Source organism: Pleurodeles waltl, chromosome 6, assembly GCF_031143425.1.
Source record: "Pleurodeles waltl isolate 20211129_DDA chromosome 6, aPleWal1.hap1.20221129, whole genome shotgun sequence".
Classification (NCBI taxonomy): Eukaryota; Metazoa; Chordata; class Amphibia; order Caudata; family Salamandridae; genus Pleurodeles; species Pleurodeles waltl.
In genome coordinates this window covers 1,148,707,443-1,148,725,875 of record NC_090445.1, presented here as the reverse complement: position 1 = coordinate 1,148,725,875, position 18,433 = coordinate 1,148,707,443, and the positions used below count along the sequence as shown (strand labels likewise).

The 18,433-nt window shown below is 47.9% G+C and overlaps 1 protein-coding gene across 2 annotated transcripts in view; it reads right to left on the bottom strand.

Annotated features, from left to right (window-relative positions):
• Nucleotides 1–18,433, bottom strand: part of SEC31B (SEC31 homolog B, COPII coat complex component) — a 1,228,966-nt gene that overhangs the window by 354,993 nt on the left and 855,540 nt on the right. For both annotated transcript variants that reach the window (XM_069240364.1, XM_069240362.1), the window contains exon 20: nt 1,674–1,875. In XM_069240364.1, the coding sequence (XP_069096465.1) occupies nt 1,674–1,875 (202 nt within the window). The remainder of the gene's footprint in view (nt 1–1,673; nt 1,876–18,433) is intronic.

Below are 18,433 nucleotides of genomic sequence, written 5' to 3'. Positions count from 1 at the left end.
GACTGCTGCTCTCCGAACCACAAGGGCAAAATAGGCACTTTCCTGAGTCAGGGGTGTCAGGGAACAATGTAAAGCAGATTTTGGTAAAATATTGAGGCCAAGGCATTCTCTAAATCAAGGTGTACAGCAGTATCAGTATAATATTGAGTAAGCAAATTAACATGCCTTGTCATTGTCCTCATCATGAATGGCGGGCGGAGCCAGAATAACCGGCAGCATAACCTATTTAAAGGCCCCAGTTTGTTGCAGTCGACCGTGGCCTGGGGAACCTAATACGCATTGTATACAGGATCTGCAATAGAAGTCCTTCGACTAGCTATACAATGGTGATCTGGAAACGCCTTGTTTCTTTTATTCAGCAACATGGAGCTTAACTGTCTGCTTGCTGTTGGCTTCTGAGCGCATCAAGGAACATTTGGCTCAGGACTTTGGAGCCTTACTTTGTATCAAGACACCACTGACAGACGATGTACAAGTTCGTGACCAAAAATTAAAAGAAAAAAAAAAGAGTCCGTGACCAACATCTATTTGAGACATATTTTGAAAATAGCCATAAACACTGCCAAAAGGTGAAGAAAGAAAAATGTTTGGTAAAAAAAAAAAAAAAAAAAAAACAAAGTCAGTAGGCTCAGAGCTCTGCAATCACAGAACATCAAGGTGCATGGGTGGCTCACATAAGTGGCTCCTTGTTGCCCTGAACGGAGGAAGTACAGAGTTATGACAGAGGGAAATGAAGACATCTGCGGGTGTACCAGAGCTATTTCAAGAATTTTCAGATCCAGTCTGGGGCTTGGGAAGATTCTCAAGGAGAAGAATCTGTTGTTTTAAGTAACGACCAGAATGATAACTAATTTAATGAACGTAGAATTAAGTGGTTCATAAGCTCTGCAGGCGGGTGCCTAAATGCCCTGGGTGCTGTTCACATTGTGTGGAAGAAATAAATAAGGAAATGTTGAGAAAAAATACTAACTTGCCAGTGATCTCTGCATTTGTACTTAACCTGTAATTCTAGGAACACAGCTATACCACTGATACAAAAGGTTTGATGCATTTATTTCTGATACCTCAGCCATTTAATACAATCTATAATAGGATCCATGCCCAAAGAAATAAGGTATAAAGGCTTATCCTCCTTTCTTTCTACTGAGAAAGAGTACTGCATACACATTCACTGCAATTCATTTTCTATGAAGACCTCCATTTTATAACCTGTCGAAAATGTGGTTTGCTGACATACACCCTTGCTTGTCCTCGGGTTTCTCGGAAAACTTTGTCTCTTGTTTTTCTGTTATCTATGCGCGACCTATATGTTTTTAGGCAGATGTTTTAACTGACATCGCGGGCTAAGCATGTATGTGTATGTTTATGCAGATAAACCTGAATTTTGCACACGCTGTCTGGGTTTGGTGATGAGTCAGCTCGCGTAAAATTAACCTTTATAATCAAGAATGTATAATTAACATGGGACTGTCTTGAAAGGTGGAGTTTCTTGCGAACCAGTCATTCTGTGACTCTCAGCTCGAGCTTACAAATAAATATCCAGGATTGCACCTTCAACCTGTGCACATTTCCTTTCTTTAGGAAAGAAATTACTCTGTTACACTACGAGTTCCGAACTTTAGTCTTTTACATTTTGCACTTCAGACCTTTAGCAATTTTTCTGGTACACTCACCTGGGCCTGCAATTTGAGCATGCATCTGTGGGTAAACTGGTAAGGCTCCTGGCCTTGAATATATTGTCTGTGATTCAATGGTACCAAAGTAAGGCATTCCTGTGGTAGTGACAACCGAAGATGGCAATGGCTGAGATGTGAAAAGTGACGCTGTAGATGGCGGATTAAGAGACTGTGAGCTGGATGACGGCCTGTATAATGCCTAGAAGACAAGAATGTATACCTATTACACAAAGCAAAATATTTTGAGTAGAAAACATTATTCAGTTGGGATATTTAATGCACAAAGTTCCACAATGAGAGTTTTGAAGAATAATGCTTAATTGACAATATGTGTACCTTCACAGGTTACCAACCACTGAAAACTGTATAATGAACAAGTTACTTATCTTCGGCAATGCCCATTCTGGTGAATGCTATATCCAACCACAGACTCCTCACCTTCAGAATATCCCCAAGCACCAGACTGGAGTCAGAGAATTCTTCAGAAATGCTTTCAAGCTCCAAAAGGTTGTGTCGCCTAGCTTCACGGTGATTCTGTATTGCCCCGATAATCAGAGGCGGCTCCTCCATATGGGCATAGGGGCGTCGCCTCCCTGCCAGCAGCCGAAGCTGCAAACCTTTCCGAACGAATTATGATAAACTTCATTTATCATCCTTTCGCTCTGAAAGTGGCAGGGCATTGGAGGTGACGTGCACTGAGGGAGAGTGCTCAGCACTCTCCCTCAGAGCGCATGTGTGTTTGGCCAGCCGTCTCGGGACGGCCAAACACACATGCGCAGTAGGCTGGCTCCAGCCCGGCAACTGTGTTGCTAGGCTGGAGAGAGCCTGCATAGGCTCCCAATCTGCCTGGGAGTGCCCTTGCTGGGTGCTCCCAGCCAATCCCGACACTGCTCCGAACAGCATCAGGATTGGCACAGGGTAGGCTGGGACCCTGTGCCTGCAGCAGAGATGCTGGAGCGGCGCGCAGCGAGTTCAGGTAAGTTTTTTATTTTATTTTTAAAAATAATTTAATGTATTTCGCCTCCCCACCCCCACCCCCACTCCCACCACCTCCTGTCCCTCCTTCACCCTCCCCATTGTGCCGCACCAGCCCTGCCCATTTTAGGAGCTACGAGCCACGCCTGCCAATAATGGCAGAGCTTCACAGAACTGGCATGCCTGAGAGCAGATGTTACTATCTTTCCTCACCTTTTGATGCAGATCCCGAGCTTCTTTTCCCCCTTAGTAGGTTTATTAGACTACTCCAAAACCTTTTCCAGTGTGTTGGGGAATAATGGTCTGTCTGTGGTGCTTGGGCTCTGAGAAAGACTCAAATGTGCCCTCATTCATCCAGAGGCAATTTTGGGACCAGGAGGCGAAACTCTGTCACCGAGCATAAGAAGTGGTCATGGTCAAAGCACCGGTCCTCTTAAGTTGTGGGCACGGCCACAGTTCATGCATCTTCCAAGCTTCTGCTCCAAGACGAAGGCCTTTTCTCAAGGTTGCTCCTGCATAAAATCCACTTCTGGTCAGTCTTCCAAATCAAAGTCTAGACACAATCGCAAAAAGTGTCAAGTGTGCCTCGACCACATCTTACCACTCCAAGTCAAACGAGAAAGGTTGATGGCATCCTGATAGAGTTCACATGCCCCCAATTCATCCTAAATCAGAACCAATCCTGCAGATGATCCTGGCATGGCCCAACTTTCCCAGGCCATCAGGAATCTCACACAAAAAAACCAGAGGAGTACCAGGGCATAAGTTGGTAGTGACATCCCTGACAATAAATGGGTGCACATGCTTCTGGTTTTCTTTAGACTTGAACCTTCTATATGATGTGTGTTTTCAAAAAGTTCATTATGAGGTCAGTAAGTGATCAAGCATTTACTTCAAGACACCTCAAATAGGCTGTAAACAGCTCCCTAGTCATGTACCTGGCAACAGGTCATGTGCCTACACCTTCTCTCATGGAGTAGTACAAATTATCTTGCTGATCTAAATATATTGCAAAGCTTAGTTACCTTTACAATCTCTGCGTGCCCCCTCTATTTAAACCATACTTTTAGTAATGAGCAAAACACTCACAGAGTTTACCCTTGAATTAGAATCTATGAGGGGGCGGCCAAGACGGCATTGAGAGGTCACCTTCCTGTGAGGCTCCGCTTGAATCCAGCCCCCGACCCCCAGCTGATGACCAGTCCGGAGTGTCAGATGAGAATCTGTGAGGGATTGGGTAAACACGCCCATTCTTGAGTCCTGCCCTGCTGAGTCATAACTCGCACTTAGGTCGGCACTGGGAGCCTGCGGGGACCTGTTTGGAGGCAGTGGCATGCTTAATGATTGTGCATCTGCTCAACTAGAGAGTCAGCTCATTCTTACAGCTGTTCTGTGCAAAGGGCCCCTAGACTTACAACGAGAACTTCATCAACCCACACCCCAACTACACAGCGGAAGTCCAGAGGCATTGTAATACATTCGGAGCAGTAAAAGTTCAAATGCGGAGCTTGGGACTCTAGTGTGCCCTGCTCTTCCCTGAGACGCTCAGGGTAGTAGATGCTGAAAAAAAATCACTTCTTTTCTTCCCCGGAGGAGGTCTGGATGTGGCTGTGCACCAAGGGAGTTCCAGCTCAGTCGGATGCAGACGGGGAGGACCTGCAATGCTGGTCTTATGGAAGACTCAAGCACCACTTCCGCCCGCACAGAACCCGATCACGCCCATCTGATGAACAAGCCGCAAGAGAATGAGCGCAGTTGGTGGCAGAGGTCTTGCTTCATAGTAGTAACCGATTCCAAAGTGCTGGCACCCGACACAGACTACAAATCCATACCGGGGTCAGTGACCTTTGATGAGGACTCTACCATTACTTCGGCAAGGACACCTCGAACAGAGATCCCAGAACAGTGACTTGTATTGGACTGGTGAGTGAACCAAATTTTGCCTGTGCTGGGGTGTGGCGGCTGGTGGGGTGGTCACTGGGTAGGCACCTGGACGATTTGTTTGACTGTGGGACAAGGTTGAGGCGATCATGCTCCATATGGGGGCCTGGGATGTTCAGGGCCACATCGGACCTTACTCCAAACGTCACTTGGCCTCATCCTCAGAGATTTCTGCAAGGTCTGTTCAGCATTAAAGTTGCGCTGTTAGTCACTAAATGCACAGTCGGGGAAATTGTGGCACAATGCCCGTTGGTGTCCAAGCCAAGGGAGTGAGTGTTGCTATTGTGCTTTGGTTGTTGTTCTTCACTGAGGCTGGGCGGGGGGGGAGACAAATGGAGGAATAGGTTTCCTGTATGCCGTACACATGTTAACAAGACGCCATGGTGGGGTGCTTCACATTCTCTATAGCTACCACGTACAATAAGGTGGCACAAACTATCAGGGGTATGGCAACTCCTATATGCCACCACAGGATGTATGTGTGCCTCAGACAAAGACATATACACATTGCCTGCCTGCAGTAGACACATCTTACTGACAATGAGTTAGATGAAGTGTCTAGGTGCTGGAGTGGGCAGGTGTTTGGACTGGGTACTTTGTGTTGGCTCGCAGGGTTATGATTTGGATTGCCCCGGGAGTCCTATGTGTGCAGAGTAGAACGGTGGTAGATCCTGATGGCCACTTTGTACTGTTAGAAGGTGCATTAGATGGCCACCCCTATGCAATTGTTTTGCTAAACGCACCCAAAAAGCTCCACAGTGAATTCCTGTGCACACTGACTCTGGATTTACCTACAGATCCCCAGGCCCCCTGGTCTCTGGGGAGGGGATTTCAGTTGTTTAGATTGTACAGTTTTGGATAGATTGGTTCGCCCCCTACCCGGGACACATTGCCTACAGGCAACCAAACCTTAGGCAATAGACATCCACGACAATTCCACGATATCTGGCGATTCAGCCACACATGTGAAGCAGAATACTCCTATTATGCTCTGGGGCACCAGATACACACCAGTCTATATTATATCATATGCCACGCCAAGATCTGACCCCATATGCAAAGCTCAGAATGTTTGGGTTGTATGACTTCTGACCAAAGCCCCCTAAGTGGACCTTTCACTGGGGGGGGGGGGGAGATACAGGGCCCCAACTCCATCCTGGGGCTTGCAGATGGAGGCCCCTCTAGATGCGGTGTACAGGGACACCATCAGTGCTCACCTGCTCCATTACTTTGAGAAGAATGAGGGCTCCGCAGGGTCCAAGGTCGTTGAGTGGGATGCCATGAAGGTGGTCATGAGGGGACACCAATCAAGAATTAATGGGGGGAATGGGCATCCCTCCTTTGCAATGTGCATTAGTGAATTAGAGGCTGTAATGGTGGTCAAGGCTTGTGCACTGCTGCAGGACCTAAAAAGTCAACTTAGGGAACAAATGCGCTGTCTTAATATTGATTATATGGCAACCCTACCTTGGCAGCACACAGATGGAGATAAAACGGGCCACACGTGGGCGTGGCTCCTGCACTCCACAGTGCCTAGAACCATTATTGGGGTGATCCGTACTCCTATTGGGGAGGTAGTGAACTCACAGGCAGAGAAATGTGAGGTCTTTGTTCAGTATTACAAGACACAGTACTCTACCCCCTGACACCCCTAGCTTGCCTCTGTAACTACATCGCTGGGCTGCTCTTCCCCACCTAGACCCCCTGTAGTTCCAGCAAACTGAACAAGCTATACAGCTTGAGGAACTACAGGCCACAATAAGGCATTTGGCCCGCAATAAAGTTCCAGAAACAGATGGGTTCCCATTGAATTATTATGAAATGTTCAGGGCTACCCTTGCACCTAAGTTGCTTGCAATGTATCAAGAGGCACACCAGCACGGCAGGCTACCTGACTCTTTACATCAGGCCCTCATAGTGGTGTTACCCAAACCAGGCTGAGACCCCCTGGAAGTAAGTCCATATCACCCTTTGTCAATGGTGAACACCGACTATAAAATCTTGAGCAAAATCTGGCAAATAGATTGCTTCTGATGCTCCCCGACCAATGCGGGTTCATTCGCCACAAAGCTACCTCCTTTAGTACACATAGGCTGTGCCACATTATGAATGTGGTCTAAGGGTCTCTGGAACTCCCAGTGATGGTGTTCTTGGGTTCTAAAAAGGGTGGTCGTATCTGCTGCTTGTCCTGGAGGTCCGGGGGATGGGTCCCTAGTTTCTGGGATGGGTTAAGGTGCTCTACACAGCACCTCAGGCCAGAGTGCAGACAGGACGTCAAATATTTAATCAGTTCGACATTGGTAGGGGTACGCAACAGGGCTGCTCCCTCTCCCATGTACTTTCATGCTGGCCATTGAACCCCTGCCCACCCTGCTGCGGGCGAGAGGCCCACAATGGGGCGTGGAAATGGGACCCCACTGGCACACAGTCTTGCTACATGGAGACAATATCCTGGTTTACCCATGGAAGCCTAGGAGAGTGCTGCAAGCTCTCTTCACTTCTTTGTACCTCTTCAGAGACATGGTGGGCCTGCAAGTGAATTGGGGGAAGTCCTGTATTTTTCCCATCAGAGGGGTGGAATGTGCAGACACTGAGGTGCTGGAATCTGACTGGCTATCCTGGCAGCTTGGGAAGTTTTGTTATCTCATGGTGAACATTTAGAACACGGACAGGGTCCTCCTCGATGCGAACATGGAAGAACTTTAGGGTTGCTACTGCAGTCCTAGGGATTTAGGACCTGCCTGCCCCTGCGCCTATGGGCCTGGCATCCATTGCCAAAATGTTAATACTCCCACAGCTCCCCTACCTCTTTGTGGCAGTGCTAGTGATCCATACCAGGGCCTTTTTCAGGGACTTATGGTGCTTAGTCTCTGACCTTGTGTTGGGCGGAGTGCAGAAGTAAGTATCTATTTAAACACGCCAGAGACAATTAACAGAATGTGGCCTAGGAGTACCCGACCTCGAGCTTTACTTTGCAGCAGCACAGCTGCAATGGCCTTTGTGCTGGCTGGCAGGAGATGCAATCGGTGAGGGCAGATCGGCCAGAGAGGAACTAGGTGGTTTGGGAATTCTGGAGTGGCAGCTGTCACATGGCGGCCCACCCAGGGGAATGAGTAAATCGGCACACAACACAAAACACTGCTGGAGCAGATACATTCAGCCACGTTGTGGCATGCAGCCTTACGCCCTACTATTGCCACTCTGGAATATGCCCAGGACGAGGGCTCTGCTGAAGGCACATGACCCAGAACCCTGGGAGGTTTGCGGCGGAGGTGTCCTGCTTGGGATACCTAAACAATGCTTGAGCCCTACCCTCCTTTCTGGACCTGCAGGATGTCAATGATCCGGGTGCTGGCCACTCCTCGCCTACAATGCTCTTGTCCTGGAGATCAGGAATCCCTGGATGGTGGGTGATAGAAATTGCGTCTCTAGTTGGCAGAGGTATGCACCCTGTCCAAGTAGGAACCACAACCCTAGTTAGGGTAAGTCAGAAACACAACCTAAATTAACATGTGCTCACCTTCTGGTAGCTTAGCACAGAGCAGGTAGGCTTGACTGATAAGGCAATGTGTAAAGCATTTGTGCAACACTTAATTACAGTGACACAGTGAAAGACACCAAAAAAATGACAATAACAGATGAGAAAAATAGGGAATATTTATCTGATTAAAACAAGACCAAAACAACAAAAATCCAATAAGTAGATACTGAGACATGCAATTTTAAAGATTTAGGTGAAAATATCACACAGAAGCACAAAGCACCAACGGTGGTTATGTGGTCACGCTTGACCGGAACAAAGTCACAAGTTCAGGCTGACCACGCTGGAACGTGGGCCGGCTACAGGGACCCACTTGGGCCTGCCGAACAAAGTAGCTTAAATCCTGGTGAGCAGTCTGTGAGGTGTTGATTTGCGAGGCTTTGCGTTGTTTTGTGGTGGTTCTGATGAAAATCACAGAAGGCAGAGTATTCTAGGCCTGCTTCTAGGGGTCCTGGACTGGGGTGGCACCATGAGGTGGGGTAGACTCAAAGATGGCAGTTGCAGGCAGTCTTTGATGTCCCTAAGACTGGAGAAGAACAGGGGGAAATTCTTGGTTGCAAGGATGTAGAGACAAGTTCAGTTCTCACTGCAGGACAGAAGCAGGAGGCAGCAGGCCAACACCCTAGAGCAAACAGCGAAGTGTCAGTCCCTCCTACAACAGCACCAGTAGGCCAATGCAGCAATACAGTTGCAGATTACCAGTTCCTCCTGGCAGCACAGCAGTCCTTCCCGGCAGTGTCCTTGGTTCCAGTATAATATGATTTGGTGTGATTTGGGGTCCAGTATTTATACTTTGGTGCCCTGGTTCTGAAAGGTGGGAGAAACTTCCAGGCCTTCCTTTGAAATGTACAGGTGCCCCGCCTCCTTTGTCCTGGTTCTAAGCCGGCTAGAGTGACAATACAGGGTCGTTAAGCCCTATTGTGGATGGACAGGCCACATCTATTCAGGTATAAGTGAGGTAGTGCTAAGCTCCACCCTCCCATCAGTCCAGTTATTGGCCAAATAAGGCCCATCAAGTCACACCTCAACTCCTATTGTGGGTGGCTGTCTAGAGGGAATGCACAAAGCCTAGCTGCAATCTATCCCAGATACGTATTCAGAGACAGGCAGAGGCACAGAATGGAAGTTAAAAGATGTTTTAAGGGAACCCCAATGGTATTCTATAGGTCAGATGTGCCTTGCAATAGTGAAAAATTAATTTAGCAGTTTTCACTACTTTGACATGTTACATTTAAAAAGTACATGCCCAACCTTTCATATACACTGCATCCTGCCCTTGGGGGTAACTAGGGCCTACGTTAGGGGTGACTTGCATGCAAAAATAAGAAAAAGTTTGGGCCTGGCGAGTGGGTACACTTGCCAGGTCGAAATGGCAGTTTAAAACTGAACACACTGGTTCTGCGGTGGCAGGCCTGAGAAATGTTTGAAAGGCTACTGTAGTGGGTGGCACAATTAGTGCTGCTGGCCCACTATTAACATTTACTTTACAGGCCCTGGCCACATACAGTGTGCTTTACTACGGATTTGCAGTAAATTAAATCTGCCAATTATGGTGAAGCCAATGTAGCCATGTTTTAGAAGACAAAGCACCCACACTTTAGCACTGGTCAGCAGTGGTAAAGTGGACAGAACCCTAAATGCCAGCAAAAATAGCTCGGAATTACAGGAGGAGGAAGGCAAAAAGTCTGGGGAGGACGCTGCAGAAAGTGCCATTTCCACCAGTGCTAGCCAGGTCCCCTGAGCCAGATCTCATTCCCCTAAAATTGCACAGTTGTTTCCCCCAATTGGCAAAACCTTTAGCACCCTCTGCAAGTCCCTCATAAAGGGTACCCTTGGTGCCTGGGGGATTAAAGATGGTCCCTAAGGGTTGCAGCATGAATTGTGCCACCATAAGGGACCCCGCACCAAGCGCATGGCAGGCTGCCATTGAAGGCTGCATGTCTTGGTGCAGACAAAAGTGAAAACACAACACTTCACACAGCCTGTGTGCCATGTCCCCTAACACTGCATGTAATGTATATGATTCACCTCTCTAGTAGGCCATACCACCCTAGGGCAGGGTGCATTATATTACATGTGAGGTATATCTGCACAAGCAGATATGCCCCTGCTATGTCTTTATCAATTCTTAGACATAGTAAGTGACCAGGGCGGCAATTTTTAAAATGTACTGGACACTGGTCACTACAAGTTTCCCAGCTATATAATGGCTTCACTGAAGATAGGGATGTTTGGTATCAAACATCTCATATTGGTGAACCCACACTGATGCCACTGTTGGATTCACCAATATGTGCAGCCAGAGGGCACTTTAGAGGTGCCCCTTGAAAACCTACCAATTGCTAGTGTGTTAACTGACTGATCATAACCAGTTCAGCCACCTTTGCCATGTTTCCAACCCCATAAGGTGAGAGCCTGCGCTCTCGGGGTCCAGAGACAAAAGCCTGCACTGGGTGGGGGTGTTGACACCTCCTCTGCGCAGGATGGAAATTCTAGGGCAGGAACATATAAAGGCCTAGCCACCTTTGTAATGCAACCAAGGTCTCTCCAAATTGCAGAGATGACCAACTCCCCTGCCCTGATTCCACTTTTGGCGGCAAGACAGGAGGGAAAATTAGACAGATTAGGAGGTATGCCCACATCATGCCAGTCCCACCCCTAAGGTGGATGATCTGAAGTGGACACCACTTTTTCAATTCCTCCATCTTGGTTTGGAAGGAATAAGGCAGCTAGGGTCAGGGTTATGCCCACTTCCCAAAAGAAGTGGTCATAGAAAGAGTGTAGTCACCGTAAGGGGGGCAACCCATTTTCTGCCACCTGGCACTCCCTCTAATACCCTTAAATTGAGTATTTAGGTGGTACCCTTGAAGACCAGAACCTAACGTGCTAAGAAAAAAAAAGAAAAAGAAGAGACACACCAGCAGAAGAGGGGAAGAAGAGGAAGCTCACCTGGTACCAACCCCGCCGGCTTGTCTGCACTCCTTGAAGGACTCTGCACCAGAAGACACCTCGTTCTATAGCTGAACCTCCAGAAACATGGAAGGACTGCCTGCCTTCAAAAAAGACTCAAGTCTCCTGTGAGCAGCGGACCTGCTTTTCAATCAGCTCTGAACAAAGGACTCCATAGACTCCAGAACTGCAAAGACCTGACACCTGAAGACCCCACTATACCTGCCTTCACTGACTCGAGTGGACCTCCAGTGCCAGCAAGTTCTCCTAGCTTTCTAGAGTCTGAGTTCATCATGATTTCACCCCTCCTTGACTTCCTAAAGTTGCCTGAAGCCTCTACATGCAGGCTCCCTCTCCTGCAGCCTCTGAGGTGAGAGAAGCCCAACACCTAAAGCAATCACTGGATCCATTGCCACTATCCTGAGTTGAAGTGGGCCCCTGGCATCAACAACGTCCCAGCTCTCTTGAGCTTGAGTCCGCTATGGTTTCACCCTTTGTAGGAGGGTGGCCTGGTGTGTAGTGGGTACCTATGGTACTTACACCTTATACCAGGTCCAGTTATCCCTTATCAGTGTAGGGTAGGCAGTGGCTAGAAGCCAGGCTCTCTACAGGTAGCTGTAGATGAGCAGCCAAGGCTGATCTAGGAGACATGCAAAGCTTGTGCAGTATCACTGTAGTCACAGTACTCGCACACATGAAAGATCACTCAGTATTACAAAACAAAGGTACTTTATTTTGGTGACAAAAATACCAAAAATATCATAGAGACTATCCTCCCATAGGAGGTAACTAATACACAAATTATATACACTAGTATGCAGAAATAGGCATAAAAACAGTTAGAAAACAGTACAATTAGTGAAAATCACAATAGTTAGAAATGGGCCAAGGGGGAGCACAAACCATTGACTAAGAGTGGAATGTGAAAGTCAGTATCCCACCTAGGCAAGTGTAGTGTGTAGAGGGGAGCTGGGAGTACTAGAAAACCCCAAAGGTAAGTACCAGAACCCACTCCAGTGACCAGGAAAGCAGGAGTAAAACACAGTAACTTTCCCAGACCACACACAGAAACGAGAAGAATAATTATGCAAAACCCAGAAGAGACTACAATACACCAACAGTGGATTCCTGGACAAGAAGACCTGTGGAAGAAATGGACCAAGTCTAAGAAGCACAGAGGAATCCAGGAATAACAGGAGCCCCTGCTAACTTGGATGAAGGTGCAAAAGGAGAACCACCGGTGAAGAAGAAAAGTCAGCACTGCACCCAAGAAGACGAAGTCAGGTTCCTGGAGGGTGCAAGTGATGTCCCACGCAGGATGAAGGACTACAGTTGGGTTTACGTCGTCAGAATCCACCAACAAGCCTTGGAACATGCAAAGCTCACAGTTAGTGGAAAATGGCGCTGCCTGGGACCAGGAAGGACCAGGTGGACTCTACCCAGGACAGGAGTCATAGGGGGCTCTCAGTAACTCACAGAGCCCACAGAAGACCAGGCATTGCACACAGGAGGCCCACAGCACAGGGACAAGAAAGTTGAAGCAGCCCACACAGTACTGCGATAAAGGTTCCCACGCCACTGGAGAACCACTCAGAAAGCTGTGCATCGCAGGATGGAGTGCTGGAGGCCGGAGCTACAAGATGCACTAAGGACTTCGAGGAAGGATGCCAACAAGCCTTGGCAGCTGTAAAACACACAGTGCACTGGGGTACTCTCTTGCATGGGGAGGCAAGCTCCTACCTCCACCTAAGTTAGGCAGATGGAGGAGAGGTTTGTCGAGACCACTTCAGTCCACCACCCGTGATGCAGGCTCCATGCAGCTCAGTAGGAGAGGGATCCACACAGCCGTTCTTCGTTGTAGTTGGTCCCTACAGATGCAGGGGAGTGGCTACTTCACCCAAAGGGAGATTCCTTCACACTTCTGATGCAGGCTGAAGATGGGCTCTCTTCAGAGGATGCACGACTGGGAAACAGTTGCAGTTGCTGACAGGAGCTTGAGATACAATGTTGCAGAAGGTGTCTTGCTTTTTTGTTGCAGCGTGTAGAGTTCCTGGAGGGTCCAAACGCAGTTTCTTCAGTGAGAAGTCGAAGTAGAGGATGCAGAGGATTCCTGCTGGAGTCTTGCAATCCGAACCTGAGGAACCACCCAAAGGAGAGACCCTAAATAGCCCTGAAAGGGGGTTTGGTCACCTAACCAGGTAAGAACCTTTCAGGGGAGGGTTCTGATGTCACCTGCTGGCACTGGCCCACTCAGATGCTCCCAGAGTTCCCTGCCAACATTGAATCCAAGATTGCAAAACCCAGGGATCCTCTGGAGGAGCTCTGAGCACCACCCCTGGGGTGATGATGGACAGGGGAGTGGTCACTTCCCTTCCTTCGTCCAGTTTCGCACCAGACTGGGGTCCCTGAACCAGCGTTGACTGGTTTATACAAGGAGGGCACCAAATGTGCCCTTCAAGGCATTTCCAGTGGCTTGGGGAGGCTACCCCTCCCAAGCCTGTAACACCTATTTCTAAAGGGAGGGGGTGTATCACCCCTCTCCCAAAGGAAATAATTTATTCTGCCTTCCTGGGCTCGAGCTTTTCAAGCAACAGGAGGGCAGAAACCTGTATGTGAGGTGACAGTAGCTGGGGCTGCCTGGAAAACCTCAGAAGGCTGGAATAGCAATACTGTGGGTCCTCTAAGAGAGCATGTAATCGTACAACCAATGCTTGCAAAAGCCTTGGGGTATAATTCTAACATATTTGATACCAAACATGCCTATGTTTGGAGTTACCATTATGTAGCTGGACATAGGTAGTGACCTATGTCCAGTACAAGCTTAAAATGGTGTCCCCGCACTTACTAAGTCCAGGAAAATGGTTCTGGAGGTTGAGGGGACACCTCTGCTAGTGCAGGGGTGCCCTTACACACAGGTACTCTGCACCCTGCCCTCAGGGCTGGAGGGCCTGCTACTGGGGTGACTTATAAGTGACCTGGTGCAGTGTGAATGGCAGTGAAGGGGGCCTTTTTACACAGGCTGAAATGGCAGTCCTGCAGAACCCTTTGCATGAGCTCCATATGGGTGGAAAAATATATGCTGCAGGCCATAGGAATCCCCTGGTACCCCAATGTCCGGGGTACCTAGGTACCATATACTAGGGAGTTATAAGGGGGCACCAGTATGACAATTGTGATTGAAATACTGAGTTTTGGGAGAGAGTGCATAATCACTGGGGTCTTGGTTAACAGTATCCCAGTGAACACAGTAAAGCACACTGCCATCAGGCACAAAATGGGGGTAACCATGCCAAGAAAGAGGGTAGTTTCCTACCCTCCTCCTGGACTCCAGGATGATGTCTGCAGCCTCAGACCACAGGACCCCCCCAACCGCGAGTGCACCTGGACAAGGAACACAAAGCCAAAAGACACCTCTGCATTTGTGTCCCCTGATGAAGAGGACCAAAACTACACCTGTGTCCCCGAATACCGAATTATTGCAACATACCTATTGGTTGTCCCCGACTGGTCCACCAGCTACAGCCTGCAGCCTAAATCCACTGATATCAATCCCCAATGAAATACATTGGACACCCAACGTAGTACTACACCTCTGCACCCAACCACCCCAGTGCTGGGCAGAGTGACCTCTGGTACTCACCTTAAGTCCACAAGATTCGTCCCGCAAGTTGTCGTAAAGAGCTTGTTTACTGAATGTGTTTTCCTTCCATAGGCTAACATTGAAGAACTATGAAAACGCACTGTCGATTTTTGCAAGTGAAAAGTATTAATGCTTAAAGAAGTACTTACCTTATAACGAAGTTCTTGGGTTTGAAGTATATGTAAAAAGAAGTGTTATTTTTCTAAATTGGTCTCAGGTTTATTCTTTGAGCGTGTGTCTCATTTATTGCCTCTGTGAGTACAACAAATACTTAGCACTACCCTCAGATAAGCTTAACTGCTCGCCCACACTACAACAAAATAGAGCATTAGTCCTATCTACTTTTGCCACCGCAAGACAATTGGGGATCCAATGGGCTCTGCACAGTGTACTTCTTTTTAGTGCACTATATAGATAGCCAGCTTCCTACACTGGCACAGCCCAAAACACTCCTGGGCACTTTGGCCATGTGGGATGGTTACAAATCTTCCAGCACTGGGGAGCCCCTGCAAAGGGATTCCTACACCCTCTGCAAGAAGGGAATGCCCTTGGGCATCCTGTAGGTGGACAGACCGGACAGCATTACTTTATACATGACTTTGCACCCTTAGCCACCTTGTCTTTTCTACCATAAAGATAGTATAAGTAATAGTATAAAGATTTGCTGCTCCAGGTTTCCGGGATTGTTTAAACATGTTTTAGAATATATAATCTTAACCATTGTTGTAGAAAAGATTTAAATTGATGGCATTAACCTGGAGAATGTATTAATCTGGCCTATCTCCCCAATGCGGAAGTTAAAATCGAAAAACAGATGTCTATACTACATACGCTCGATACGTTTCTCCAAGAAGCTTTATACACTAAGGTTATATTACTGTGATTTTTTGCTGATCTGTGTAATGCTATAAATACTACCATTTTCTAGCGCCTTGATCACTATGGTAACAACTTGAAAAAATATAAAGAAATATATAAAAGAGGTAGAACCTATGGGTCACATGTATCAACAATTTGCAAATCGGTCACAAATCATTTTGTAAATGCAAAAATGGCCATCCACAATGTATGACAAACTTTGCAAAACGAGAATAGCAATGCGATTTGCAAATTATTATCTTTTGCAACCAGAATTTTCAAGTCTCAATCAGAAAATCCTTAGTTGCGAGTCGCAAACCACTTGTAAAAGCGAGTTGCAAATTGCAAATAGTTGGGAAATGGGCATAACCCTAACCCTAGTGGCCTAATTCCTTCCAAGCAAGATGGAGGAATTTGAAAAGTAGTGTCCACCTCAGCTCCTCCACCTTAGGGCTGGGACTGGCATGAAGTGGGCACCCCCTCCTAATTAAACTAATTTTCCCACCTGCGCTGCTGCAAAAAGTGGGGTCAAGACAGGGGGGGTTGGTCATCTCCCCCATTTGGACAGACAGGAGTTGCATCACAAAGGTGGCAGAGGAGGACACACCTCTGTCCAGAGCAGGGGTGTCTCAGCTCCTTGAGAGAGCCGGCTCTCACCTTGGGGGGCCAGAAAAGCATAGTTGGTGGCTAAACTGGTCAGGACCAGACAGTCAGAACACTAGTAGTTGGTAGGTTTTCAGGGGCACCTCTACGGTACGCTCTCAGTGCATTTGTTTTAAAAAAAATCTGTCACTGGGGTCAGTGAGGGATTATTATTTGGAGATGTTTGATACCAAACATCCCAGGATTCAGAGAAGCCATCATGTAGATGGGGAACTTGTAATGACCAGTGTCCAGCACATGCATTTAAAATGGCTTCCCTGTGCACTTATTATTTCTCAGAATCAACAGAGACATAGCAGGGGCATATCTGCTCATTCATATATGCCCTCACATGTGCCTGGATGCACCCAGCTTTACGGGTGACTTACACCTTTCAAATGCAGTGATAGAGGACCTGGCACACAGGGATATATCACAGGTCATGTTTTCAATTTATCCTGCACCTATACATGCAGTCTGCAATGGCAGCACTTGTGTGAGGTTGGTGAGGGGTTTCTGGGGCAGCACAGCTGGAGCTGCAGTCCTCAGAGGCCTTCTTAGTATCCCATGCCCTAGGAACGAGAGGTACCTTTTACTAGGGTCTTACAGATTTTGCCAATTGTGCAAAAAAACTGTGCAGTTTTGAGGAAAGAGATCTAGCACTGGGGACCTGGTTAGCAGGGACCCAGTGCACTAACAGTCAAAGCCACATCAGAAACTAGGCAAAACATGGGGGCTAACCATCTTAAAAAGGGTGCTTTCCTACAGGCATGATGAATGGTGATGGAGGAAACTTGTGGGTAAGACCTTTTATGGAATCTACTAACTATAGGAGAGGTTAAAAGGGTTGGTCCGGTAACCTCAGTAATGCAGAGATAGCACACAAATAACCTTTGAGAGTGCCAAAAGCAGAGCCTTTCTGGGTTAAAGAAAGTATAAACAAGAGGACTTTGGAAAGAGGAGCAGAGAGAGGGGTCAACAGACTTGTCTGTGCGCCATGCCACAAATTTGTGCCAGGAACAGGCACATACCGTTTTGGAGAAGGGACGCCTGGCTGGCAAGATAACATTACATACTTCAGTCAGAAGGTCAAAATCTGTAAACAGCCGCTCCTCAATCTCCATGCCAGAATGTGAGACTGGACAGGTTCAGGTGAAGAACCCTCCCCTGCTGCTGTGACAAAAGATCATCCCAAAGGGGCAGTCTGATCAGGAGAATCGATGGCCATGCTCAATAGCTCGGGATACCAAACTCTTTCTACCCAGTCTACAGCCTCAAGGATTAATTGGGTCTGGTCATTCTTGATATTCCTGAGAAGTCTGGGCAGAAGTGGTATGGGCGGAATGCATACAGGAGGCCTGAGCTCGAGATGAAAAGCTTCCTCAAGCAAGTGCTGCCTTGGAAACTCCAACCTACAAAACTGCTGTGCATTCTCTGCGAAGGTGAACAGATCTAACAAAGGCTCTCCTGCCTCCAACTGGTCCCTAGTGAGGAAGCGTCAGACTAGGAAGTTTTGGAGGCGGCTGCAACAGGGGGTGGAAGAGAAATGGTTAGATCACTGGCTCCCTATTCCACAATGACGTTCGATCCCACGTCCCCGGCCATGCAGAGGTGGGCAGCATGCGCAGGACGGTGGCTGGAGAGGAACGGACGTGGTTGGGTGCCCTTTAAGTAGCCATGAAATGGGCGAAAAGCAGACTGAGGGTAACTAGGGGCAGCTGCGAAGCTCAATGACCTGGCCGTAGCCCAGGTCTCTTTAAAGTGCTCGAACACAGAGTCTGCTTTGTCTCTGAAGAGACGGGTACTGTAGGAAAGCCACTCTTTTTGGCATGGTTACCCCACTTTTTGCCAGTTTATTAGTGTGTTTAGACTGTTTTCACTGGGATTCTGCTAACAAGGACCCCAGTGTTGGTGCACTCTCCTCTAAATTTGATTGCTTTGGTACCCTTTACACACCACAATTGGCACACTGGTGTACCCCTGTAAGTCCCTAGTATATGGTACTTAGGTACCCAGGGCATTGGTACACCAGGAATCCCCCATGGGCTGCAGCATGAATTATGCCACCCATGGGAGCCCATGCAACCTGTGTGTGCAGGAATGCCAGTGCAGCCTGCATGAAATGGTGCATGCACCCTTTCACTGCTGGTCTCTGCAACAAGTCACTGTAAGTCACCCCTATGGTAGGCCCTCCTAGCCCAAAGGGCAGGA